We start from the raw sequence: 25,986 nt of genomic DNA, 5'->3' as shown, positions 1-25,986 counted from the left end.
AATAGCAAATGCCAAAAGTGCAAAAGAGGCATGGAATACGTTGAAGCTGTCATATAAAGGTGTAGATAAAACTCAAAAAGTAAAGCTACAGTCTTTCAGAAGAGAATATGAAAGGTATGAGATGTATAGCTCAGAAACTGTTGAGCAACATTTTACTCGTGTTACAGATCTTGTCAATAAGATGAGAGTTTATGGAGAAGATATGTCCGATAGCAAAGTGGTGGAGAAAATTCTTCGCACCATACCAATGAAGTATGACCATGTGGTGATTACGATACTAGAGTCTCACGATATGGATACTATGACGATTGCAGAGTTGCAAGGAACCATGGAAAGCCACATCAGTAGAATATTAGAGAAGTAAAAAAATCAACCGAGAAAGCCCTGAAAAGTCGAGTGAATTTAAGCAATGTTGCAGAATCAAGCCATACACAAGAAAGACGAGGTCATGGTTTTAATTTTTAAAGTAGAGGCAGAGGAAGTTTCAGAGGTAGAGGTCGTGGAAATTACAACCAAGGAAGTTATAATAACTTTACACCACCTAATCAAGGAAAAGGTGAAACAAATTTCACGTCTGTTAACCAAGGAAGAGGTTGAAGCAATTTTTATATATCAAGAAAGAACCAATTTCAACTACTTTTATTGTGAAAAATATGGACACAAAGTAGCAGGTTGCAGATTCAAAATGGTGAATAACAATCAAGCACATATTACAGAAAATCAGCATCAAACTATTAATGTTAATCCGGGTACTCAAACTTTATTTGTTACAAGTAATTCATGTGCTGAAGATGAAAATATATGGTGCTTGGATAATGCCTGTAGTAATCATATGTCTGATAGAAAGGAGTTATTTTCTTCACTAGATGATTCAGTTAAATTATTATTGAAGTTTGGTAATAGTACAAAGATTCCTATTGAAGGAAAAGGGCACATACCAATTAGATTGAAAGATAGTTCTTTGAGTTATATTTCTGATATTTTTTATACTTTTGAACTTGATTACAATTCACTGAGTATGGGACAATTATCTGAGAAGGGATACAAGATGATAACTTATCGTGGATACTACACTGTTTGACAACAACGGAAGGTTCATAGATAAAGCAAAGATTACTTCAAATAGAATGTTTCCGTTAAAAATTCAACATGTTAATCCCTCTTGCATGAGTTCTGTGATACTTGATGATAATTGGTTATGGCACATGCGGTTTGGGCATTTTCATTTTTTTGGCCTAAACTACCTGTTAAGAAAAGGACTTATTTCTGGCCTACCACGGATTCATATTCCCAATTGTGTTTGTGAGATTTGTCAACTGGAAAAGAAGCACAGAGATCCATTCCCCACAGAAAAGTCATAGAGAGCCAGAAGATTACTTGAAATTGTGCATTCAGATATCTGTTCCGTAGAAGTTTCAAGTAGGGTTGGCAATGGGTAGAGCAGGGTAGGGTTTGGACTCTATCCTAACCCTACCCGTGGGTTGAAAAATTTTTAAAAATTCTACCCTACTCTACCCGCAAGTTGAGAATTTCTCAACCCTAACCCTACCCACACTCTAAAGTTTTAAACCCTATACTACTCGACCCTACCCGCAGAAAAATAAAAAAATTTCAAGCAAATATAAAATTCAACCATTCCAAATATCATACATATTAATAAAATAGAAAATCAAAAACTAAGTTCAATTAAAATTAAAAATAATAAAATCTTAAAGAAATCTAACATAAAATTACAAATAATATGATCACCAACTAGTTTAATGGTTATTTTAAGTTTTTATAAGAGAAAGATTGTGGGTTCAACACTCACTTTCTTCACTACATACATAACTTTTACATATATATTATATAATATATTAGGGGTGCAGGAAAGGTTCAGAAAACCGGACCGGTCATCAAATCGCTCTAGTCACTGGTTCACTGGTTCATTGGTCTAACCGGTTCAACTGGTGGTTCAATCAGAAAAACCGTTTTAGAATAGAATAATAAATAAATTATAAATACACATCCTAAAATATAATTATAGTCTAATATAAATCTTAAAATATCTTCAAAATTTAAAACACTACATAAAATATTTCATCAGTCACAGATTCTCAGAAGTTGAGATTGAGCATTTCCCTTCATATATAACAACTCATGAACTGAATTGAATGCTTCAATACTACTACTGATATTGAATGTTGACTCGAACAATATTAAAAACGAATGGAATAAGTAACATGGATACATTACAACATATAACAAATTGACTGCTAATGCATTGTGCAAAAAAGGTTGCATGCATTCTAATCAGAGTAGAACTAGGATCCATTTGCATGCTCAAGATTGAAGAAGGCTTTGAGTATGAGGATTCTTACCCCAAGCTCTATCCTTCCACAAAATCTCCACTTCATCAAACATCAACCCTTTGGTTTCAGGAACAAAAACAAACACAAACAGAAATGCAAGCACAGTTATGCCTGCATGATCAAGAAAGTAGGACCAGTTCCTGCACCTTGAGCAACTGATAGAAATGACTCTACTACAATCAAATTAGAAACCTAATTGACAGTTGCAGACATGCCGCCGCAAAAATTTTTCGTTATTGTTCGGGATATATCTCTGAGTTTACTGTCCAAGGCACAGTCCCCATCCCCGGTGAGAAGAATGCAATATACAGGGTCAATCCTAGAACCGCAAGCCATCCATACAAAGCATTTTCAGATGATTGCTTGAAAAATGAAATGGACAGGATGATCAGTGATACTATTACTCCTGCTAAGCTATAGAGGGATAGTTTTCTTCGCCCTGCATGGTCAATAAGGTAAATGCCAAGAATGGTGCCGCAAGCATTCAAGCCAGCAACTATGAGGGGTAGAAGAAGAGCTAACTCATTAAAGCGGAAGCCAGCCATTTGCACAATCGTTGGGCTGTAGTACATTACTGTGTTAATGCCTGTAAACTGCTGAAAAGCCTGCACAATCAACCATCATATGCTTGTTAAGAATAACTAGTTTATTTGAGAAACACTCACATACATATTTAAATAGTACATAGAATAAAGAAGAGGGATCAGTTCATTTTTCTTTTTATATCTCTGCACACTTGCAATATGTGTGAGAACAAGCACCTTAAGCATTTTGTTCTCAAATAAATATTCACAGAAGCATTGTTATCAGCAGTTGCTTCTTGATTAATACTATCTTCCATAACTGAAATTAATAAAACATATATGAAATTAAAAAGTAAAAACAGCCACAAGCCCACAACACAACACAACACAATGAACATACACAGAAATTGAACAGTTCGCAGATAAAGTTCCAGAAATTGAACAGTTCATAGAGCAAGTTCACAGAAATTGAACAGTTCACAGATGAAGTTCCAGCAAATTAAACAGAAATCTAAGTTCAGTTCACAGAGAAAGTTGAGCTGCAAAATAGAAGACCAGCCAGCTTAATTTTTAGATTTTTAATTTCTTATGCTGAGCAGCAAACAGAAATTGAGCTGAGGACCAAACACAAATTGACCAACAAATAGAAATTGTGCAACAAACAGAAATTGAGCTACAAAATAGAAGACCAGCCAGTTAATTTTCAGATTATTTATTTTTTATGCTAACCAACAAACAGAAATTGAGCAGAGAAACGAAGTAGGAAGAAGATGAGCACTGAGCAGAGGAAGTTCACAGAGCAAGTTCACAGAAATTGAACAGTTCACAGATGAAGTTCACAGAAAATTAAACAGAAATCTAAGTTCAGTTTACAGAGGAAGTTCACAGAGTATCAATTTCATGCATGTTTCTTATACTAAAGAAGATGAGCAGAGGCGAAGAACAAAGAAGATGAGCAGAGGACGAGTCACTCACCTGGGGTCGATGGAGGGCTACTGGTGTTGACTGTTGAGGACCGCGCGACGATGAAGACGATGAGAGTGCTACTGCTTGCTAGTGTTGAGAAGATGAAGACGATGGAGATGGAGGGCTACTGGGCAGGGAACCAGGCGACGATGGAGGGTTATTGGGGCTGAGGTCCAAGCGACGGCGGTGGCGCTGATGACCTGTGACTGCGGGGACGAAGGATGGCGACAGGGGGGCTATGGTTCAGGGCGGCTAGGGTTCTCTATTGGAGATTATTCAGATGAATCATGAATGAATGGGGTCGGGGGAAGAAAGGGGGGTGGGGTGCTCCACGAGCGGGTTGGGTCAGGTTCATTTTTTATTTTTTTTTAAAAAATTATAAAACAGCGTCGTTTTGCGTAACCGGCCGGTCACCGGTTCGGTCCAACTGGCCGGTTTTTGGTCGGTTTGCCGGTTCTTAAGTGATTCTTCTTTGTACGGTTTTCAGATGAGGACCGGACCGTTTGCAGCACCGGTTCGTGGTTAAATCGGTCGAATCGGCTGGTCCGGTCCGGTTTTCAGAACCTTGGGTGCAGGTAGGGTAAGGTAGGCTATTCCCTGAACCCGTACCCTACCATCCGAACGGGTTGGTCCGGGTTGGGTACCCGCGGGTAGGGTATTGATTACCAGCCTTAGTTTCAAGTAATGGTGGTAGTAGGTACTTTATCGCTTTTATTGATGATTTTAATAGATATACATGAGTATACTTTCTAAAGCAGAAATCAGAAGCATGTGATGTCTTTAAGACATTCAAAGCGTTTGTCAAAAAACAAAGTGGCTGTAAAATCAAAATTCTCAGAACAAATAGACGGACAGAATATCTTGCATGTTCAGAATACTTTAAGCAACACGGAATTCAGCATCAACTAACAACTAGATATACTCCTCAACAAAATAGAGTTGCTGAAAGAATGAATAGAACCATTGTGGATATGGTTAGATGCATGCTCAAGTCAAAACAAATGCCTAAAGAATTTTGGACAGAAGCAGTCGCAACAGCAATTCATATTTTAAACCTGTGTCCAGCAAAAAGTGTTCGTTATAAAATTCCAGAGGAAGCTTGGAGTGGAAAGCGGCCATCCATTCATCATTTTAGAGTCTTTAGGTGTATCACTTATGCCCACGTACCATATTAATTAAGGAAGAAGTTAGATGACAAAGGCAAGAAGTGTATCTTTATCGGCTATAGCATAGACTCAAAAGCATACAAGTTGTACAATCCAGAAACAAAGAAAGTAATCATCGGCAGAGATGTGACGTTTGACGAGAAAGACATGTGGGACTGGGACACAAAGACAGAAAAGCAGCTGATGAGCGGATAATTTATACGCTTTTTGGCATTGTTTTTAGTTTGTTTTTAGTATGATCTAGTTAGTTTTTAGTATATTTTTATTAGTTTTTAGTTAAAATTCACTTTTCTGGACTTTACTATGAGTTTGTGTATTTTTCTGTGATTTCAGGTATTTTCTGGCTAAAATTGAGGGTCCTGAGCAAAAATCTGATTTAGAGACTGAAATGGACTGCAAATGCTGTTGGATTCTGACCTCCCTGCACTCGAAGTGGATTTTCTGGAGCTACAGAAGCCCAATTGGCGCGCTCTCAATGGCATTGGAAAGTAGACATCCTGGTCTTTCCAGCAATGTATAATAGTTCATACTTTGCCCGAGATTTGATGGCCCAAACCGGCGTTGCAAATCAGCATCAGAAATTCCAGCGTTTAACGCTGGAACTGGCATAAAACTTGGAGTTAAACGCCCAAACTGGCACCAAAGCTGGCGTTTAACTCCAGAAAAGGTCTCTACACGAAAAGTATCAATGCTCAACCCAAGCACACACCAAGTGGGCCCCGGAAGTGGATTTTTACGTCATTTACTCATTTCTGTATACCCTAGGTTACTAGCTTACTATTAATAGGATCTTTTGACATTGTATCGGTACCTTATGACACTTTACACGTTTTCTTTGTGTACTTTCCACGGCATGAGTCTCTAAACCCCATGGTTGGGGGTGAGGAGCTCTGCTGTGTCTTGATGGATTAATGCAATTACTACTGTTTTTCATTCAATAATGCTTGCTTCCTTTCTAAGATACTACTTGTTCTTAAACCGGATGAATGTGATGATCCGTGACACTCATCATCATTCTCAACTATGAACGTGTGCCTGACAACCACCTCCGTTCTACCTTAGATTAAGTAGATGTCTCTTGGATTCTTTAATTAGAATCTTCGTGGTATAAGCTAGAACTGATGGCGGCATTCAAGAGAATCCGGAAGGTCTAAACCTTGTCTGTGGTATTCTGAGTAGGATTCAATGATTGAATAACTGTGACGAGCTTCAAACTCCTGAAGGCGGGGCGTTAGTGACAGACGCAAAAGAATCACTGGATTCTATTCCGGCCTGATTGAGAACCGACAGATGGATAGCCGTGCCGTGACAGGGTGCGTTGAACATTTCCACTGAGAGGATGGGAGGTAGCCACTGACAACGGTTAAACCCTTGCATACAGCTTGCCATGGAAGGAGCCTTGCGTGCTTGAAGAAGAAGATAGTAGGAAAGCAGAGATTCAGAGGACAGAGCATCTCCAAAGCCTTAACCTATTCTCCATTACTGCAAAACAAGTACTTATTTCATGTTCTTTTGCTTTTCACAATCAATCCTGATAATTTCTGATATCATGACTAAGATTTACAAGATAACCATAGCTTGCTTCAAGCCGACAATCTCCGTGGGATCGACCCTTACTCACGTAAGGTATTACTTGGACGACCCAGTGCACTTGCTGGTTAGTTGTGCGGGATTGCAAAGTGTGATTGCAATTTCGTGCACCAAGTTTTTGGTGCCGTTGCCGGGAATTGTTCGAGTTTGGACAACTGACGGTTTATCTTGTTGCTTAGATTAGGACTGTTTTGTTTTTGTTGGTTTAGAGTCTTTTAGTTGAGTCTAGTTTCATATTTTAAGTTTGGTGTCAATTGCATGCCTATGCTTTTCTTTTAATTTTCAATTTTTGCATGTCCTTAGTCCCGTTTTGATTCATAAAAATTCTAAGTTTGGTGTCCTCCTTGTGTTTTTCCTTTAAAATTTTCAAAAATTAGTGTTTGATTTTCTAAAAATTTTAAGTTTGGTGTCATTTTGTTGTTTTTCTCTTTCCTCTTTTCAAAAATCAAATCTTTTTCATAAAAATTTTTCAATCATATCTTTCTAATTGCTATTTTCAAAATCTTTTTAATTAACTGATTGATTCAGTTCTCAATTTGCTTTGATCTTATTTTTATCTATTTGCAATCCATATCATTTCCCTTTATCCATTATGGACCTAAGTGGAATTGATCAGTCCAAAAGGACTCTGGGGTCATATGCTAACCCCATTACAGCTGCATATGGGAGTAGCATCTGTACACCTCCCATCAAAGCAAGCAGCTTTGAGCTAAATCCTCAACTCATTATCATAGTGCAGCAAAATTGCCAGTATTCCGGTCTTCCACAGGAAGAGCCTACTGAGTTTCTGGCACAGTTCTTACAAATTGCTGACACAGTACATGATAAAGAGGTGGATCAGGATGTCTACAGACTATTACTGTTTCCATTTGCTGTAAGAGATCAAGCTAAAAAATGGTTGAATAACCAACCTACAGCAAGCATAAAGACATGGAAACAGTTATCAGACAAATTCCTGAATCACTTTTACCCTCCAAAAAGGATGACACAGCTAAGGCTGGACATCCAAGGCTTTAAACAAGAGGATAATGAATCCCTTTATGATGCCTGGGAGAGATATAGAGGCATGCTAAGAAAATGCCCCTCTGAAATGTTTTCAGAGTGGGTACAGTTAGACATCTTCTACTATGGGCTTACAGAAAAAGCTCAGATGTCTTTAGACCACTCAGCTGGTGGATCTATACACATGAGGAAGACAATTGAAGAGGCTCAAGAGCTTATAGACACTGTTGCTAGAAACCAATATTTGTACTCTAGCAATGAGTTCTCTCCAAAAGAGGAAGTCATGGCAGAAGTCACTGATCCTAATCCTCAAGAACAGATAATTGAGCTTAATCAACAATTGCTCCTGATGACAGAACAGTTGGCAGAATTTAAAGAGATGCTCCGTGAAACTAAAGTTGCTAACAAGAGCATAGAACTGCAGTTGAATCAAGCAAAATAGCAGATATCAAAACAGATAACAAAAGAGTGTCAAGCAGTTCAATTGAGGAGTGGGAAGACACTGAACAATACCACTCAAAAGAGCAAAAAGTCAAATAAGGAACAATTGACGGAGGATAACCAAACCACTGTTCAAAATCCCTCTGAGGACAGTAAGAGCCCAGAGAGGAATGTTATTGGCGTTCAAACGCCAGAAAGGGAAGGAAAGCTGGCGTTAAACGCCCATTCCCTGCCCAGTTCTGGCGTTCAAACGCCAGAAAAGGGGGAAAAGTTGGCGTTAAACGCCCATTTTCCACCCAATCCTGGCGTTCAGATGCCAAGGGAAGATCAGACACCTGAGAGTGCTGACAGTAATCCCTCTAACAAGGCTTCTTCAACCACTTCTGTAAGGAATAAACCTGCAGCATCTAAGGTTGAAGACTATAAAGCCAAGATGCCTTATCCTCAAAAACTCCGCCAAGCGGAACAGGATAAGCAATTTGCCCGCTTTGCAGACTATCTAAGGACTCTTGAAATAAAGATTCCATTTGCAGAGGCACTTGAGCAAATACCTTCTTATGCTAAGTTCATGAAAGAAATCTTAAGTCATAAGAAGGATTGGAGAGAAACTGAAAAGGTGTTTCTCACTGAAGAATGCAGTGCAGTCATTCTGAAAAGCTTACCAGAAAAACTTCAAGATCCAGGAAGCTTTATGATACCATGCACATTAGAAGGTGCTTGCACCAAGACAGCCCTATGTGATCTTGGAGCAAGCATCAATCTAATACCTGCATCTACTATCAGAAAGCTTGGGTTGACTAGAGAAGTCAAACCAACCCGGATATGCCTCCAACTTGCTGATGGCTCCATTAAATATCCATCAGGCATAATAGAGGATATGATTGTCAAGGTTGGGCCATTCGCCTTTCCAACTGACTTTGTGGTGCTGGAAATAGAGGAGCACAAGAGTGCAACTCTCATTCTAGGAAGACCTTTCCTAGCAACTGGACGAACTCTCATTGATGTACAAAAAGGGGAGGTAACCCTGAGAGTCAATGAGGATGAGTTCAAGTTGAATGCTGTAAAAGCTATGCAGCATCCAGACACACCAAATGACTGCATGGGCGCTGACATTATTGACTCTCTGGTAGAAGAGATCAATATGACTGAAAGCCTAGAATCAGAGCTTGAGGACATCTTCAAGGATGCTCAACCTGATCAAGAAGAACTAGAGGAAACAAAGGAATTTTCGAAAATTCCTCAGGAGGAGGATAAGCCTCCCAAACCTGAACTCAAACCACTACCACCATCCCTGAAATATGCATTTCTGGGAGAGGGTGAAACTTTTCCAGTGATTATAAGCTCTGCTTTAAATTCACAGGAAGAGGAAGCACTGATTCAAGTGCTAAGGACACACAAGACAGCTCTTGGGTGGTCCATAAGTGACCTTAAGGGCATTAGCCCAGCTAGATGCATGCACAAGATCCTGTTGGAGGATAATGCCAAACCAGTGGTCCAACCACAAAGGAGGCTAAATCCAGCCATGAAGGAGGTGGTGCAGAAAGAGGTCACTAAATTACTAGAGGCTGGGATTATTTATCCTATTTCTGACAGCCCCTGGATGAGCCCTGTCCAAGTTGTCCCCAAAAAGGGAGGCATGACAGTGGTCCATAATGAAAAAAATGAACTGGTTCCTACAAGAACAGTCACAGGGTGGCGTATGTGTATTGACTATAGAAGGCTCAATACAGCCACTAGAAAGGATCATTTTCCTTTACCATTCATAGACCAAATGCTAGAAAGACTAGCTGGTCATGATTATTACTGCTTTTTGGATGGCTATTCAGGTTACAACCAAATTGCAGTAGATCCTTAGGACCAAGAGAAAACAGCATTTACTTGCCCTTCTGGCGTGTTTGCCTACAGGAGGATGCCTTTTGGTCTGTGTAATGCTCCTGCAACCTTTCAGAGATGCATGTTATCCATCTTCTCTGATATGGTGGAGAAATTCCTGGAAGTCTTCATGGATGACTTCTCAGTATATGGAGACTCATTCAGCTCCTGTCTTAACCACCTAGCACTTGTCCTGAAAAGGTGCCAAGAGACTAACCTGGTTTTAAACTGGGAGAAGTGTCACTTTATGGTGACTGAAGGAATTGTCCTTGGGCACAAAATTTCAAGCAGGGGAATAGAGGTGGATAAGGCAAAGGTAGAGGTCATTGAAAAATTACCACCACCTGCCAATGTTAAGGCAATCAGAAGCTTTCTGGGGCATGCAGGATTCTACAGAAGGTTTATAAAGGATTTTTCGAAAATTGCAAAACCTTTGAGTAACCTGCTAGCTGCTGACACACCATTTGTGTTTGACACACAGTGTCTGCAGGCATTTGAGACCCTGAAAGCTAAGCTGGTCACAGCACCAGTCATCTCTGCACCAGATTGGACATTGCCATTTGAACTAATGTGTGATGCCAGTGACCATGCCATTGGTGCAGTGTTGGGACAGAGGCATAACAAGCTTCTGCACGTCATTTATTATGCCAGCCGTGTTCTAAATGATGCACAGAAGAATTACACAACCACAGAAAAAGAGTTACTTGCAGTGGTCTATGCCATTGACAAGTTTAGATCCTATCTAGTAGGATCCAAAGTGGTTGTGTACACTGACCATGCTGCTCTTAAATACTTACTCACAAAGCAGGATTCAAAACCCAGGCTTATCAGATGGGTGTTGCTTCTGCAAGAGTTTGATATAGAAATAAGAGACAGAAAAGGGACAGAGAACCAAGTAGCTGATCATCTGTCCCGAATAGAACCAGTAGCTGGGGCGTCCCTCCCTTCTACTGAGATCTCTGAGACCTTCCCAGATGAGCAACTCTTTGCCATTCAGGAAGCTCCATGATTTGCAGATATTGCAAATTATAAAGCTGTGAGATTCATACCCCAGGAGTACAGCAGAGTGCAAAGAAAGAAATTAATTTCAGATGCCAAGTACTACCTATGGGATGAGCCATATCTCTTTAAGAGATGTGCAGACGGAATGATCCGCAGATGTGTACCCAGAGAAGAAGCACAAAGGATACTATGGCATTGCCATGGATCACAGTATGGAGGACATTTTGGAAGTGAGCGAACAGCCACTAAAGTCCTCCAATGTGGCTTCTACTGGCCTACTCTCTATAAAGATTCCCGAGAGTTTGTGCGTAACTGTGACAGTTGCCAAAGAGCTGGTAACTTGCCTCACGGATATGCCATGCCTCAACAAGGGATATTAGAGATAGAATTGTTCGATGTATGGGGAATTGACTTCATGGGGCCATTCCCACCATCATACTCAAACACTTACATTCTGGTGGCAGTAGACTATGTATCTAAGTGGGTAGAAGCAATTGCCACACCTACTAATGATACCAAGACCGTGCTGAAATTTCTCCAGAAACACATCTTCAGCAGGTTTGGTGTTCCTAGAGTACTAATCAGTGACGGGGGCACTCATTTCTGCAATAGACAGCTATACTCTGTTATGGTTAGATATGGAGTTAGCCACAAAGTGGCAACTCTGTATCATCCACAGACAAATGGGCAAGCTGAAGTCTCTAACAGAGAGCTAAAAAGAATCCTAGAACAGACTGTGATAGCCCGAAGAAAGGATTGGGCAAAGAGCTTGGATGATGCTCTGTGGGCATACAGAACAGCATTCAAGACTCCTATAGGAACCTCTCCATACCAACTGGTGTATGGGAAGGCCTGTCATCTGCCCGTGGAACTGGAACATAAAGCCTACTGGGCAACCAGATTCCTAAACATGGATGCTCAGTTAGCTGGTGAAAAAAGATTGCTCCAGCTAAATGAGCTAGAGGAGTTCAGACTCAATGCCTTTGAAAATGCAAAAATTTATAAGGAAAAGGCAAAGAAGTGGCATGACAAGAAGTTGTCAACCAGAGTCTTTGAGCCAGGACAAAAAGTTATGCTTTTCAACTCTAGGCTCCGATTGTTTCCAGGAAAACTTAAATCCCGGTGGAGGGGTCCGTATGTGATTACAGGAGTGTCACCATATGGATATGTTGAGCTTCAGGATATTGATTCTGACAAAAAGTTCATTGTCAATGGACAGAGAATCAAGCATTATCTTGAAGGCAACTTTGAGCAGGAATGCTCAAAACTGAGACTTGAGTGATTTTCAGTAAAAGTCCAGCTAAAGACAGTAAAGAAGCGCTTGCTGGGAGGCAACCCAGTCATTAGCAGGTTATATGTTTTGTTTTTACAAAGGCAAGTATCAAAAATGAAGGAATTCACAGAGTTACAGAAGGGTTCAGCTCAAAAAGCAGAGAAAAAGAGCTTACTGGCGAAAAAATGCCAGTAAGGGGCATTTTGGGCGTTAAACGCCAGAATGGGCACCATTCTGGGCGTTTAACGCCAGTAAAGGTGCCATTTTGGGCGTTAAACGCCAGAATGGGCGCCATTCTGGGCGTTTAACGCCAGGTGTGCAGCATCCTGGGCGTTTAGAAAAATGCCCAGTGATAAAGGAATTCTGGCGTTTAACGCCAGCCAGGGCACCTGGCTGGGCGTTAAACGCCCACAATGGGCAACAAATGGGCGTTAAACGCCAGAATGGGTGCCATTCTGGGCGTTTAACGCCAGAAAGGTGGGGGGGCCACAATTTTGTTTTCAAATCAAATTTTTTCAAACTTTCCTTTTCTTACCCATACTTTTCTACAAAAATACATCTCAACCTTTCATCATTCACTTTCAAATTTTCAAAAATCTAAAATCATTCTTCAAATCTCTCAAATCAATCCCAAATCTTGTTCAAAAACTCACCCTTCTCTCAAATTCTTTCCATATCTTCTCAAATCTTCTTTCAAATTTTTCTTTTTTTTTTGAAATCTCTCCTCCCCACTTTATAAATACACGTTTGGCCCCATCATTCCTCCACACCATTCGAATTTGCTCTTCTCTTCTCTCTCTTCTTTCCTCTCTTTTGCTTGAGGACAAGCAAACCTCTAAGTTTGGTGTGCTTTTCCGTGATCACTAAGCCAAGATTCATCAAGATCATGGCTCCTAAGGGAAAACAAACCAATTTAAGAGGAAAGAAAGAGAATAATCCAAAGAATCTTTGGAATCAAGAGAAGTTCTTAACCAAAGAACATGAAGACCATTATCACAAAATAATGGGTCTGAGGTCAGTGATCCCGGAAGTTAAATTTGATCTGAAAGAAGATGAATATTCGGGGATCCAAGAGAAAATTCGAAACAGAGGATGGGAAGTTCTAACCAATCCTGAGATAAAGGTTGGAAGGAATATGGTTCAGGAATTCTACTCAAATCTGTGGCTAACAGATAAGCAGAGAATGACTGGAACTGCTTACCATACCTACAGAACCATGGTCAGAGGGAAAGTTATGTACTTCCATCTGGACAAAATAAGAGAAATCTTCAAACTGCCTCAACTGCAAGATGATCCTGAATCCTTTAATAGGAGGATGGTGAGAGCAGATAAAGGGTTGGATCAAGTTCTAGAGGACATATGCCTCCCTGGAACTAAGTGGATAACCAATTCAAAGGGTGTCCCAAACCAACTCAAGAGGGGAGACCTCAAACCAATTGCAAGAGGTTGGCTAGACTTTATTGGGCATTCCATACTACCCACTAGCAACCGTTCTGAGGTCACTATCAAGAGAGCAGTGATGATTCATTGCATTATGCTTGGAAAAGAAGTGGAGGTTCATCATGTGATTGCTTGTGAGATCTACACAATTGCAAATAAGAATTCCACTGAAGCCAAACTGGCTTACCCAAGCTTAATCTCCTTGCTCTGTAAAGAGGCTGGGGTGAAGATGGGAGTAGATGAGTTCATACCCATGGAGCATCCAATCACCAAGAATTCAATGGAAGGACAAATGCAAGACAACTCTATCAAGAGGAGGGCGCAGGAATTCCTCCCTGAATTCCCAAGAATTGACTACTGAACCAGCCTAGAAGCATCTATCACCAAGTTACAAGAAACTATGGAGCAACTGAAGGAAGAACAGCAGAATCAGAACTGCATGCTCTGCAAATTACTGAAGGAACAAGAGAAGCAGGGGCGTGAGCTCCAAGAGCTGAAACGCCAGAAATTCTCCCCTCAAGTTGAGGGAGCATCCACCTCTCAAAATCAAGGTTGTTGAGTCCTAACTCTGTGAAAACCTCTATCATTAGGAGCCTATTTAAATTTTTGTTTGTTTTCTATTTTTGAGTCTTTTTCTTAATTCATAATTAATAAAATTTAAAGTTTATGCCTTAAAGATATGAATGTCCTACGAATCCATCACCTCTCTTAAATGAAAAATGCTTTAATCACAAAAGAACAAGAAGTACAGGATTTCGAATTTATCCTTGAAACTAGTTGAATTAGTTTGATGTGGTGACAATACTTTTTGTTTTCTGAATGAATGCTTGAACAGTGCATATGTCTTTTGAATTTGTTGTTTTGAGAATGTTAAAATTGTTGGCTCTTGAAAGAATGAAGGAAAAAGAGAACTATTATTGAGGATTTAAAAAATCATCAGATTGATTCTTGAAGCAAGAAAAAGCAGTGAATACAAAAAAAAGAGAATTTTCGAAAAAAAAAAGAGAGAGAAACAGAAAAAGAAAGAAAAAAGAAAGGAATAAAGTTGTGAACCAAGGCAAAAAAAAAAGTGTGTGCTTAAGAACCTTGGACACCTCTAATTGGGGACTCTAGCAAAGCTGGGTCACAATCTGAAAAGGTTCACCCAATTATGTGTCTGTGGCATGTATGTATCCGATGGTAATACTGGAAGACAGAGTGCTTTGGGCCACAGCCAAGACTCATACACTAGCTATGTTCAAGAATCATTATACTTAACTTGGAGAATCAATAACACTATCTGAGTTCTGAGTTCTTATAGATGCCAATCATTCTGAACTTCAAAGGATAGAGTGAGATGCCAAAACTGTTCGGAGGCAAAAAGCTACTAGTCCCGCTCATCTAATTGGAGCTAAGTTTCCTTGATATTTTGGAGTCTATAGTATATTCTCTTCTTTTTATCCTATTTTGATTTTCAGTTGCTTGGGGACAAGCAACAATTTAAGTTTGGTGTTGTGATGAGCGGATAATTTATACGCTTTTTGGCATTGTTTTTAGTATGTTTTTAGTATGATCTAGTTAGTTTTTAGTATATTTTTATTAGTTTTTAGTTAAAATTCACTTTTCTGGACTTTACTATGAGTTTGTGTGTTTTTCTGTGATTTCAGGTATTTTCTGGCTGAAATTGAGGGTCCTGAGCAAAAATCTGATTTAGAGACTGAAATGGACTGCAGATGCTGTTGGATTCTGACCTCCCTGCACTCGAAGTGGATTTTCTGGAGCTACAGAAGCCCAATTGGCGCGCTCTTAACGGCATTGGAAAGTAGACATCCTGGGCTTTTCAGAAATGTATAATAGTCCATACTTTGCCTGAGATTTGATGGCCCAAACCGGCGTTGCAAATCAGCATCAGAAATTCCAGCGTTTAACGCTGGAACTGGCATAAAACTTGGAGTTAAACGCCCAAACTGGCACCAAAGCTGGCGTTTAACTCAAGAAAAGGTCTCTACACGAAAAGTATCAATGCTCAACCCAAGCACACACCAAGTGGGCCCCGGAAGTGGATTTTTACGTCATTTACTCATTTCTGTATACCCTAGGTTACTAGCTTACTATTAATAGGATCTTTTGACATTGTATCGGTACCTTATGACACTTTACACGTTTTCTTTGTGTACTTTCCACGGCATGAGTCTCTAAACCCCATGGTTGGGGGTGAGGAGCTCTGCTGTGTCTTGATGGATTAATGCAATTACTACTGTTTTTCATTCAATCATGCTTGCTTCCTTTCTAAGATACTACTTGTTCTTAAACCGGATGAATGTGATGATCCGTGACACTCATCATCATTCTCAACTATGAACGTGTGCCTGACAATCACCTCCGTTCTACCTTAGATTAAGTAAATGTCTCTTGGATTCTTTAATTAGAATCTTCGTGGTATAAGCTAGAACTGATGGCGGCATTCAAGAGAATCCGGAAGGTCTAAACCTTGTCTGTGGTATTCTGAGTAGGATTCAATGATTGAATGACTGTGACGAGCTTCAAACTCCTGAAGGCGGGGCGTTAGTGACAGACGCAAAAGAATCACTGGATTCTATTCCGGCCTGATTGAGAACCGACAGATGGATAGCCGTGCCGTGACAGGGTGCGTTGAACATTTCCACTGAGAGGATGGGAGGTAGCCACTGACAACGGTGAAACCCTTGCATACAGCTTGCCATGGAAGGAGCCTTGCGTGCTTGAAGAAGAAGACAGTAGGAAAGCAGAGATTCAGAGGACAGAGCATCTCCAAAGCCTTAACCTATTCTCCATTACTGCAAAACAAGTACTTATTTCATGTTCTTTTGCTTTTCACAATCAATCCTGATAATTTCTGATATCCTGACTAAGATTTACAAGATAACCATAGCTTGCTTCAAGCCGACAATCTCCGTGGGATCGACCCTTACTCACGTAAGGTATTACTTGGACGACCCAGTGCACTTGCTGGTTAGTTGTGCGGGATTGCAAAGTGTGATTGCAATTTCGTGCACCAGCAGCTAATTGTAATTTTAAATACATGTGATGATGAAGAAGAAAGACAACCGGACACAACCGAACAACCATAATCATCTAGCAGATCTCAAAGAGAGCAGAGATTACCTGCTATATTAGCAGATTATGAAGTTGGCAATGACAACAATTTGTCTGATGAAGAAATCGTAAAATTTGCTTTATTTTCAGATTGTAAGTCATTGAACTTTGAAGAAGCCTTTAGAGACAATAATTGGAAGAAAGCAATGGACGAGGAGATTTATCCCATTGAGAAAAATGACACACGGGAGCTGACAGATTTACCAACAGATAAGAAGCCGATTGGAGTAAAATGGGTTTACAAGACTAAGTACAAATCTAATAGTGAAGTTGATCATTTCAAAGCAAGATTAGTTGCTAAGGGATAGAAACAAAAGCCAGGTTGATTATTTTGAAGTATTTGCTCATGTTGCAAGATTAGACACTATTCTATGATTATTTCACTCTCAACTCAAAATAAGTGAAAGATACATCAAATGGATGTTAAATTAGCATTTCTAAATAGCATTTTAGAAGAAGTGTATGTTGAGCAACCTGCAGGATAGGAAGTTCATGGAGAAGAAGATAATGTTTACAGGTTGAAAAAAGCCTTGTATGGGGTTAAAACAACCACCAAGAGCATGGTACAAGAAGATTGATTTTTATTTCATTGAGAATGGTTTCAGGAGATGTCCGTTTGAGCATACTCTTTATATCAAGTTCATTGAACCTGGAGATACCTTGATCGTGTGTCTTTATGTTGACGATTTGATCTTTACTGGCAACAATTTGAAGATAATTGTAGAATTCAGGGAGGCTATGATAAAGCACTTTGAAATGACGGATATGGGTTTGATGTCTGATTTACTTAGCATCGAAGTTCTTCGAAAAGATGATGGAATTTTTATTTCTCAGAGAAAATATGCAAATGATATTTCATAGAAATTTTAGATGGAACATTCAAAGCCAGTTCCTACTCCAGTCGAAGATAAGTTCAAGTTATTGAGAGAAGTTAAAGGAAAAACAGTAAATCCCACATACTACAAAAGCTTGATTGGAACTCTAAGGTACTTAACTGCGACTAAACCAGATATTGTGTTTGGAGTTGGTTTGCTTAGCAGATTTATGGAGGATCCTTGTTCCAACCATTTGCAAGTGGCAAAATGGATTCTTCGATATATCAAAGGTACTTTAAATGATAGTATTTATTATGAAAATACTAATGAAGTAAATCTTATCGGTTACACTAATAGTGATTAGGCTGGAGATATAGAAATAAGAAAAAGTACTTTAGGAAGCAAAATATATAGCAGCAGCAAGTTGTGCAATGCAAGCAGTTTGGCTAAGAAGAATTCTTGAGGAATTGAATGAGAAACAAAATACTCCAACAACAATATTTTGCAATAACAAGTCGGCTATTGCACTTTGCAAAAATTTAGTGTTCCATGGAAGATTGAAGCATATTGATATTTGATTTTACAAAATCAGAGAGTTGGTAAATGAAAAGAAGTTTTTATTGAGTATTGTTCCACTGAAGACCAAGTTGTAGATATCTTTACAAAATCGTTAAAGGCCGAGTTATTTTATAAGTTGAAGAAGATGCTTGGAATGATAAATTCTATAAGCTTGATTTAAGGGAGGCAATGTTAGATAATTAAATCAAGAATATTCAAGAGAGTAGCACAACTACACCATACTAGAACTATCATGAAATTAGAAGTTACAAGAATTATAAATGATGAAATTAGAAGCTAGAAGAATCACAAGTCAAACTTTATCTCCTAGTCAAAATTGGAGGCTACAAATCAAGTTGGAAGAATTATGAACAAGTTACACTCATCACCTCCATACTAGAAGAATGATGAATCATGAATTGGAAGCTTCAAGATTGATGACTAAGAATTTGAAGCAAAATTAAACAAGGAATTTGACTAGTCAAAGTTTCTACTTGTTTCTTGAATCATTACAACTAGTACTTAGTTGTTATAAAAATTACTATTTTATTATGAAAGTTTGTCTATATAAAGGCTTTATATGTATGTTATTAATCATCTCTCCATGAATAAAAATGCTAGGTGTTTGTTTCAAAAATTCTCTCTTATATTCTTATGATTGTTAGTAAGTTTGAGGGATGAAAAATATGGTAGTACTATTTATGTGAGTGAGTGATTTTGGGGCCAATATAGTGTGGGTATTATATTTATATTTCTTTTATGAAATTTTATATTTTTTATTTTTTTATAATTATAACCACTCACTTAATTAAACCCAAAATATGAGAGTGAGGAACTTCTAAAATAGCATCCGTGAAAAATTAATTGATAAAAAACTATTAACAAGAGCATTTCTATGTATGGCAAGAAGATCATTTCTGAAGGATCATTCCAACTAAAAAGGGCAGAGTACCCTGAGATCATGGACCGAATTAGGATGAGAAGATTACAAGTTCTCTATGATCCTATTCCAAAAGTGGGACAACTTTTGATTCAAGAGTTCTATGCAAATGCATGCCTCACCAATGTACAAATACATGATGAAAGATGATAAACCCCAATTTAGTGGTTTATCTTGTGTTGATTTTAAGGGAATTTTATCACCTTTTTCTACATTTATTCAATGAAATAGCATGGTTTTGTAATTTTCCCTTAATTTGTGCTTTAAGTGTAAAACATGCTTTTTAGGCCCTTAAATTGGTAATTTTAATTCCCCTTTGTTTCCACTAGATTCCTTGATGCGTTTGTTAGTGAATTCAGGTTGAAAAGGCTAGGAATGGATCAAAGGAATGAGGAGAAAAGCATGCAAAGTGGAGAACTCATGGAAAATTAAGGATTTGGAGTGCACACATCGACGCGTAAATAGATGCGCACGCATGGAGATGAAGTCACATGGCAATGTGTACGCGTGGCAAACGCGTACGCGTGAGAAGAAAATGCCAAGCGACTCGTATGCGTGACCCATGCGTATGCGTCGTAGCTCGCACGTGACCTCATTAAAGTGAAAACGCTGGGGGCAATTTCTGAGCTTTCCAGACCCAAATCCAACTGATTCCAGAGACTATTTCATGCAGAATTCAAGATAGGTCAAGGGGGAGCACTTCGATTAGTCATGATAAGCCTTTAGTTAGTTTTCTAGAGAGAGAAGCTCCCTCTTCTCTCAAGAATTAGGTTAGGATTAGGTTAAACTCTCTTAGATCTAGGTTTAAATTCTTGTTTTCATCTTGTTTCCTTTACAATTTCTTGCTCCTCCATCTTCATTCTCTTAGTTTGTAGTGTTAATTTCCCTTTGATGTCACTTTTATGTTTATGGATGCTCTTGTTGGGTTTGATTCCCTTTAATGCAATTAATGTTTCTTTTATGTTCTTATGGTTAATTGCTCTGTTTATTGTTGATTTCTTGCATTGGGTAGATGTAGATTTTACTATTTCTTGCCATTTATCATGCTTTCCTTTTATACCTTCCAAGTGTTTGACAAAATGCTTGGTTGGATGTTAGAGTAGCTTTTTGAGCATTCTTGGCTTAGAAAGAGAAATTAGGCAATATTGAGTCATTAATACCCAATTTAGTTTAGTGATCTAGAATTATTTGTTAATATTATTTTCATTGACTCTAATCTCTTGCTAATTCAATTAGTAAGTTGATTAGGACTTTTGGATTGAGGTTAACTAGTCTTATTTGACTTTTTCTCATGGAAGATAACATTACACCTTCTTCCATTGTTGGAGTTGACGAAATAAGATAAGCTCTTTTTAATTATTGTTATGATTAGTGACTAGGATAGAAAGTCTATATTCTCAATCCTTGTCATGAATGTTCTCTTTATTAATTACTTTCTTTAATTACTTGATTTATTTTTCTTGTCATTTACTTTCTTGGCTCTTTATCAATCAAACCCCCTTGCCCCTTTCATAGCCAATAATTGATCACTTCATTGTAATTCCTTGTGAGACAACCCGAGGTTTGAATACTTCGGTTAATTTTCATTGGAATTTGTACTTGTGACAACCAAACAATTTTAAATTTGATTTGAGGATCGGCTATCGGTTTAGGATATGTGATGAGCGGATATTTTATACGCTTTTTGGGGGTAATTTCATGTAGATTTTAGTATGTTTTAATTAGTTTTTAATAGAATTTTATTAGTTTTTAAGCAAAAATCATATTTCTGGACTTTACTATGAGTATGTGTATTTTTCTGTGATTTCAGGTATTTTCTGGCTGAAATTGAGGGAGCTGAGCAAAAATCTGACTTGGGCTGAAAAATGACTGCTGATGCTGTTGGATCCTGACCTCCCTGCACTCGAAATGGATTTTCTGGAGCTACAAGAGTCCAATTGGCGCGCTCTCAACGGCGTTGAAAAGTAGACATCCAGGGCTTTCCAGCAATATATAATAGTCCATACTTTGCGCGAAGATAGACGACGTAACTTGGCGTTTAACGCCAAGTTCATGCTGCTGTCTGGAGTTAAACGCCAGAAAAACGTCATGATCCGGAGTTGAACGCCCAAAACACGTCATAACCTGGAGTTTAACGCCAAGAAAGGCCTCTACTCGTGGATAGCTTTAATCTCAGCCCCAGCACACACCAAGTGGGCCCCAGAAGTGGATTTTTGCACCAATTATCTTAGTTTATTCAATTTCTGTAAACATAGGTTACCAGTTTACTATTTAAACAACTTTTACAGACTTATCTTGTACCTCATGACATTTTCAGATCTGAATTACATACTTTGTGACGGCATGAGTCTCTAAACTCCATTGTTGGGGGTGAGGAGCTCTGCAGCGTCTTGATGATTTAATACAATCCCTTTGTTTTCCATTCAAACACGCTTGTTCTTATCTAAGATGTTTATTCGCGCTTAATTGTGAAGAAGGTGATGATCCGTGACACTCATCACCTTCCTCAATCCATGAACGTGTGCCTGACAACCACCTCCGTTCTACATCAGACTGAATGAATATCTCTTAGATTCCCCAACAGAATCTTCGTGGTATAAGCTGGATGGATGGCGGCATTCATGAGAATCCGGAAAGTCTAAACCTTGTCTGTGGTATTCCGAGTAGGATTCCGGGATTGAATGACTGTGACGTGCTTCAAACTCCTGAGGGCTGGGCGTTAGTGACAGACGCAAAAGAATCAATGGATTCTATTCCAACCTGATTGAGAACCGACAGATGATTAGCCGTGCTGTGACAGAGCATAGGAACGTTTTCACTGAGAGGATGGGAAGTAGCCACTGACAACGGTGACACCCTACATAGAGCTTGCCATGGAAGGAATCTGCGTGTGAGAAGAGGATTTCAAGGAAGAGTTGAAGTCAAAGGACAAAGCATCTCCAAAACTCCAACATATTCTCCATTACTGCACAACAAGTAACATATTCCCTAGTCCTTTATAAACAAATAACTCTATTGTTCAAGTAATCCAAACAATTTTGTTGACATCCTGACTAAGACAAATAAAATAAACATTGATTGCTTCAAGCCAATAGTCTCCGTGGGATCGACCCTTACTCACGTAAGGTATTACTTGGACGACCCAGTGCACTTGCTGGTTAGTTGAACGGAATTGTGAAAAGAAAGTAATCAGTTAGTTGAGTTAGTTTGACTTTTTGGCACATGCCAAGGAGCCACTAATCAAGAATCACAATTTCGTCCACCAAGTTTTTGGCGCCGTTGTCGGGGATTATTGAGTTTGGACAATTGAAGGCTTATTTTATTTCTTAGATTAGGAATAATTTATTTTTAATTTTATTTTTATTTTTAATTATTATAGAGTCATTAAATCAATATTGATAGGATAGTTTCTTTTCAAAAATTTCTTTTCAAAATTTATTATTTTTCGTTATTAGTTGCTAATTTTCGTGAGTTTAGTGTCTTGTTCTAAGTTTGGTGTCAATTGCATATCTTATATTTTTCTTTAAAATTTTCGACTTGTGTTCTTTGTTCTTCATTGATCTTCAAGTAGTTCATGTTTATTTTTCTTGTTTGATCTTTAATTTTTCTTGTTCTGTGTCTTTTCTTGTTTTTCTTGTGCTTTTTTCAAAACATTAGTTTTCAAAAATTTATTTTATCCATAAAAATAATACATCTTTAAAATACGTTACATTTTTAAATCAGTTGGTTATAGCGTTGGCTTATGTTCTTGGCAATTGGGCACCAGTTCTTTTGAAAATCTTTTTTTTCAAAAATAATTTTTCTTGATTGAATCTTGTGCCAAACTTTAAGTTTGGTGTTTTCTTGTTAATCTCTTTATAATTTTCGAAAATTTTCTTAGAGTTTTCTAAAAATTTTAAGTTTGGTGTTCTTTCTTTTGTTCTTGGTGTTCTTGTGAATCTTCAAGGTGTTCTTGGATTTTTCTTGTGTCTTGATCTTAAAATTTTTAAGTTTGGTGTTCCTTGGTGTTTTCCCTCCAAAAATTTTCGAAAATAAGGAGCACTAAATCTAAAAATTTTAATCTTGTGTCTTTTGTGTGTTTTTCTCTTTCATCATAAAATTTAAAATTCAAAAAAAATTTATTTTCTAACCAATTTTAAAACTACTTTTTCGAAATTTTTAATATAAAATTCAAATTTCAATTCCAAATTTTTCGAAAAATTTTTCACAAAATATTTTCAAAATATTTTTTTTTATATATATATTTCGTTTTATTTATTCCACTTTTATAAAATAAATAAAATCAACATATAAATTATCCCTTGTGATCTAGTATGGAAGCAAGTAGGAATGAACAGTCCAAGAGGACTCTGGGGTCATATGCCAACCCCACTACTGCTTCATATGGGAGTAGTATCTGTATACCCTCCATTGGAGTTAGTAGCTTTGAGCTGAATCCTCAGCTCATTATCATGGTGCAGCAAAACTGCCAGTATTCTGGTCTTCCACATGAAGAACTTACAGAGTTTCTGGCACAATTTCTGCAAATTGCTGATACAGTACATGATAAGGAAGTAGATCAGGATGTCTACAGATTATTACTGTTTCCATTTGCTGTAAAAGATCAAGCTAAGAGGTGGTTAAATAACCAGCCTAAGAGCAGCATAAAAACATGGAAACAGCTGTCAGAAAAATTCCTGAATCACTATTTCCCTCCCAAACGGATGACACAGCTAAGGCTAAACATCCAAGGCTTCAAACAAGGAGATAATGAATCCCTTTATGATGCATGGGAGAGATACAGAGAGATGCTAAGAAAATGCCCCTCTGAAATGTTTTCAGAATGGGTGTAATTAGACATCTTCTACTATGGGCTTACAGAAAAAGCTCAGATTTCTCTAGACCACTCAGCTGGTGGATCTATACACATGAGAAAAACAATTGAAGAAGCTCAAGAGCTTATTGATACAGTTGCCAGAAATAAGCATCTGTACCTAAGCAGTGAATCCTCTATGAAAGAAGAAGCTAAAACAGTAACTGCAGAACTCAGTCCAGTGGATCAGGCTAATGAATTCAATCAGCAATTAGATTTTCTAACTCAGCAGCTAGCCGAATTCAAGAAAATATTACAGGAAACAAGAATGGCTAACAGGAACATGGAAGTACAATTAAAGCAGACAGAAAAGCAACTGTCAAAACAAATAAAAGAAGAATGCCAAGCAGTTCAATTAAGAAGTGGGAAAACATTAAATACCTCACTTCAAAGTAGCAGGAAACCAAGAAATGAACAAGAGGATACTAAAAATCCCTCTGAGGACAATCAGAGCCCAGAGAGGAACAAAGCTAGCATTGAACGCCCAGACCATGCTCATTCCTGGCGTTCAACGCCAGAAACAAGCATGGATCTGGCGTTGAACGCCCAAAGGGAGCATGGTTCTGGCGTTCAAACGCCAGTAACAAACAAGGAAGTGGCGTTTGACGCCACTCCAGCTCCCACCACTAGCATTCAAATGCCAGTGGGGAATCAGTCACATACAAGTGCTGACCTTTCTAAAAAGGCTTCCCAACCCACTTCTGTAGGTAATAAACCTGCAGCAACTAAGGTTGAGGAATACAAAGTCAAAATGCCTTATCCTCAAAAACTCCGCCAAGCGGAACAGGATAAGTAATTTGCCCGCTTTGCAGACTATCTCAGGACTCTTGAAATAAAGATTCCGTTTGCAGAAGCACTTGAGCAAATACCTTCTTATGCTAAGTTCATGAAAGAAATCTTAAGTCATAAGAAGGATTGGAGGGAAACTGAAAAAGTTTACCTCACTGAAGAATGCAGTGCAGTCATTCTGAAAAGCTTACCTGAGAAGCTTAAAGATCCTGGGAGCTTTATGATACCATGCACATTAGAGGGTAATTGCACCAAGCAAGCTTTATGTGATCTTGGGGCAAGTATCAACTTAATACCTGCATCTACTATCAGAAAGCTTGGTTTAACTGAAGAAATTAAACCAACCAGGATATGTCTTCAACTTGCTGATGGCTCCATTAAGTACCCATCAGGCGTGATTGAGGACATGATTGTCAAGGTTGGGCCATTCGCCTTTCCTACTGACTTTGTGGTGCTGGAAATGGAGGAGCACAAGAGTGCAACTCTCATTCTAGGAAGACCTTTCCTAGCAACTGGCCGAACCCTCATTGATGTCCAAAAAGGGGAAGTAACCTTGAGAGTCAATGAGGAGGAGTTCAAGTTGAATGTTGTCAAAGCAATGCAACATCCAGACACCCATAATGAATGCATGAGTGTTGATATTATTGATTCTCTGGTAAGAGAGGTCAATATGGCTGAGAGTTTGGAATCAGAGCTAGAGGACATCTTTAAAGATATTCAGCCTGATTTGGAGGAGTCAGAGAAGATAATAGAACCTCTGAAAATCCCTCAAGAAGAGGAGAAACCTCCAAAACCCGAACTCAAACCATTACCACCATCCCTGAAATATGCATTTCTGGGAGAAGGTGATACCTTTCCTGTAATTATAAGCTCTACCTTAGAGCCACAGGAAGAGGAAGCACTAATTCAAGTGCTAAAGACACACAAGACAGCTCTTGGGTGGTCCATCAGTGATCTTAAGGGCATTAGCCCAGCCAGATGCATGCACAAGATCTTGTTGGAGGATGACGCCAAACCAGTGGTCCAACCACAAAGGCTGCTGAATCCAGCTATGAAAGAAGTGGTGCAGAAGGAGGTCACTAAATTACTAGAGGCTGGGATTATTTATCCTATTTCTGACAGCCCCTGGGTAAGCCCTGTCCAAGTTGTCCCTAAGAAGGGAAGCATGACAGTGGTTCATAATGAAAAAAATGAACTGGTTCCTACAAGAACAGTTACAGGGTGGCGTATGTGTATTGATTACAGAAGGCTCAATACAGCCACCAGAAAGGATCATTTTCCTTTACCATTC

General features: G+C 38.7%; 1 protein-coding gene and 1 pseudogene across 1 annotated transcript; one reads left to right on the top strand and one right to left on the bottom strand.

The window, feature by feature from the left end:
• Window positions 1–409: 409 nt before the first annotated feature.
• On the top strand, window positions 410–1,081 carry LOC130975441 (uncharacterized). The gene has a single exon (XM_057900237.1). The coding sequence runs from the start codon at window positions 410–412 to the stop codon at window positions 1,079–1,081; it is 672 nt and encodes a 223-aa protein (XP_057756220.1).
• Window positions 1,082–2,322: 1,241 nt separating this feature from the next.
• Window positions 2,323–2,923, bottom strand: LOC130975440 (inositol transporter 1-like; annotated as a pseudogene).
• Between the last annotated feature and the right edge of the window lie 23,063 nt (window positions 2,924–25,986).

The sequence above is a fragment of the Arachis stenosperma genome, chromosome 4, assembly GCF_014773155.1.
Source record: "Arachis stenosperma cultivar V10309 chromosome 4, arast.V10309.gnm1.PFL2, whole genome shotgun sequence".
Classification (NCBI taxonomy): Eukaryota; Viridiplantae; Streptophyta; class Magnoliopsida; order Fabales; family Fabaceae; genus Arachis; species Arachis stenosperma.
Note: the sequence above shows the minus strand (reverse complement) of the source record. Positions and strands in the feature narration are given on the sequence as shown.

Coding starts and splice junctions, on each gene's coding strand:
- LOC130975441 (XM_057900237.1), top strand. CDS start 410: ATGTTGCAGAATCAAGCCATACACAAGAAAGACGAGGTCATGGTTTTA.